Source organism: Dendroctonus ponderosae, unplaced genomic scaffold (assembly GCF_020466585.1).
Source record: "Dendroctonus ponderosae isolate FM_Combo_2020 unplaced genomic scaffold, Dpon_F_20191213v2 Dpon_F_20191213_3, whole genome shotgun sequence".
NCBI classification, from domain to species: Eukaryota; Metazoa; Arthropoda; class Insecta; order Coleoptera; family Curculionidae; genus Dendroctonus; species Dendroctonus ponderosae.
The window spans coordinates 14,235,612-14,237,922 of record NW_026018508.1 but is presented as its reverse complement, the minus strand read 5'-3'; the positions used below and the strand labels follow the sequence as shown (position 1 = coordinate 14,237,922).

General features: G+C 39.3%; 1 protein-coding gene across 9 annotated transcripts in view; it reads left to right on the top strand.

The window, feature by feature from the left end:
- The window catches only part of LOC109537339 (piezo-type mechanosensitive ion channel component), a 32,858-nt gene that overhangs the window by 25,891 nt on the left and 4,656 nt on the right, over positions 1-2,311 (top strand). For all 9 annotated transcript variants that reach the window (XM_048664961.1, XM_048664959.1, XM_048664965.1 and 6 more), the window contains 4 exons: positions 826-1,087; positions 1,352-1,515; positions 1,893-2,072; positions 2,128-2,295. In XM_048664961.1, the coding sequence (XP_048520918.1) occupies positions 826-1,087; positions 1,352-1,515; positions 1,893-2,072; positions 2,128-2,295 (774 nt within the window). The remainder of the gene's footprint in view (positions 1-825; positions 1,088-1,351; positions 1,516-1,892; positions 2,073-2,127; positions 2,296-2,311) is intronic.

Sequence of the window (2,311 nt, the reverse complement as noted above, 5' to 3'; positions counted from 1 at the left end):
ATTCTCTATCCAACGATGCCAAAATGAATTCTGTGGCTCGAATGGTTCTTGAGAAACTTCGAAAAAAGCAGCGTCATGTTCAAGTGGATTTTGCAGCACAAAAAAAAACCACGCAAATTTAAAACTTCTTGAATTCAAGCATTTTTTGAGAAAACTGCCAACATTTTCTTATCGATGGTTCACTTTCTAAAATGGCCATTTATTTCTGTCTAGAATGATGTACAAATGAGCGTTCTTGCTCATTTTGCCTCAGAGATATGAGCGAAAACGGGACGAAAAACATGAAATTTTGCAATAATCTTACGCCATCTTTGCACAAAACAACGATAATTTTTCTAATTCCATAGACAACAGAAGACTGTATTTTTTCTACATAACCCCCCCCTGATTTTAAAGCTGGATCCGTCCCTGTTAGAAATTACACAGTTACTCTTTTTCAATATACTTAATACGCTTAATTTGTCTCATATATTTCCATTGATTGATTTGATTTCCATCGGAAATTGAACTGCTTCAATTTTCGAACTGTTTTTGCAATCCATTTTTTCCATTTCTATTTGGTGGCGCACTACCACACCATTCCATTGGAGAGTGGCGAGAAAAACTCACCAGTTTCACTTTTTAAGTGTCTTGCAATTGCCACTAATTACTAAATTATCGTGGCAAAAGTAAATTTTTAACATAAATTGCCTGTCGTCTCTTTTACATTATACACTTGTTCAATGTTTTCCTTATTTTCTTCGCACTTCTTGATGTTGTCAGCAAGCATTGGTGTATTCTGTCTCTCGATGCGAATGCGACTATTAAAATAGAAACGATTTTCAGGAAGTCGAGCAGCTCCGAAAAGGACTTTGGCGAAGAGATGTCCTCCGATGACCAGCCACCGATAATTCGGCTTCTGCTCGCCATTTGGTATGTGATAATGAGCCGATCGGAATGGTTGTGCTATTTCGCAATTTTCCTCAATCAAGCCAAAACGGCCACTTTCCTATCGTTGCCCTTACCTTTAATGGTGTTCTTTTGGGGATCGCTCACCATACCGCGACCCTCCAAAACGTTCTGGGTTACCATCATAGCCTACACTGAGGTAAGTTGCTTGGACTGTCTGAATAGTACTTAAAGTTTTCTTTAATCATAAATTGCCGCGACGAACCTTCAGAAGCTTTGCAAAACTGGAAAAAATATGCGAAAGACGCAGACTGTTAATTGCTGATTTTAATCATTGACTACCACTGAGCCTCTTTAATATGACTGAAGGAAACAATTTTAAATCGCAGTTGATTTTTTTATCTTCTCTAGTTTATCTTATACTCACTATGCGTGTTTCATGGACGGTTTATTGGAATTTCAGTTGGTTGTCCTGATAAAATGCCTGTTCCAAATGGACATCATTCCATGGAACGAGGACTTATATGGAAACAATCCGTTTTTCCCCCCAAACATCATCGGAATACAGCGGCAGAAAAACTACGCAAATTGGGATTTGGCTTTGCTTTTGGCGGTGTTTTTCCACAGGTAATTTCACGGCATATTTTACCGATTAAATCATTTCCACACAGAACATTAAATGACAAATTTTAATATTGTATTTAATCTAATATGTATTAAGTTTAGACGCGTTATAAAATCATGTTTATACAGGGTGAAAAATGACGGTCTTTGTTATTGTGCTTTGAACGAGTTGAATATTTAAACGCAGGGGTTTTGAGCATTTGGGCATGAGAATTCCCAAAACGCGTAGCAAAAGCCGAAAGGTGGCGATGGAAAATGGTTACAGCTTTTTGGTCACTTTATGCGTCGACTTATAAATTTGCTAGGTTTAGTCGCCTGTGTTAATTTTGCACAAAAATCTACGATTAGCCGCCGTTTTCCATATATCTGCTATGTTGTAGAATGATGCTGAAATCAATGGGAATTTGGAAATCAACAAGCGAACCTACCGGACAAATAGCGGCAATGTCGGTAGCAGAAGGCGAATATCAGCTCGTTGATGGACAACTAGTGGCAGTTGGTGCGAATGGAAGCAGCATTTTGGTGCCTGTAAGCAGCAGTTCGCCTCATGATTCTGCCAGGTAAATTGCGAACGGCATTTTGGGCTGATTCACCACAAAAATCTGTTTCGAGCAGAGGATCCAACTCCAAGAGCTCCAGTAAAAGGAAAAGTGTCTCATCGGATGAAGAGGGGCTCGATGGTGCAACATCTCCAGTATCAGGCGATGAGACTGAGCAGGAACTAACTGTTGAAAGTGTTGAGGTTGATCGTTGCGACCATATTCCGGAATCCTTAAAGCTGGGGTAAACACCTAGAATT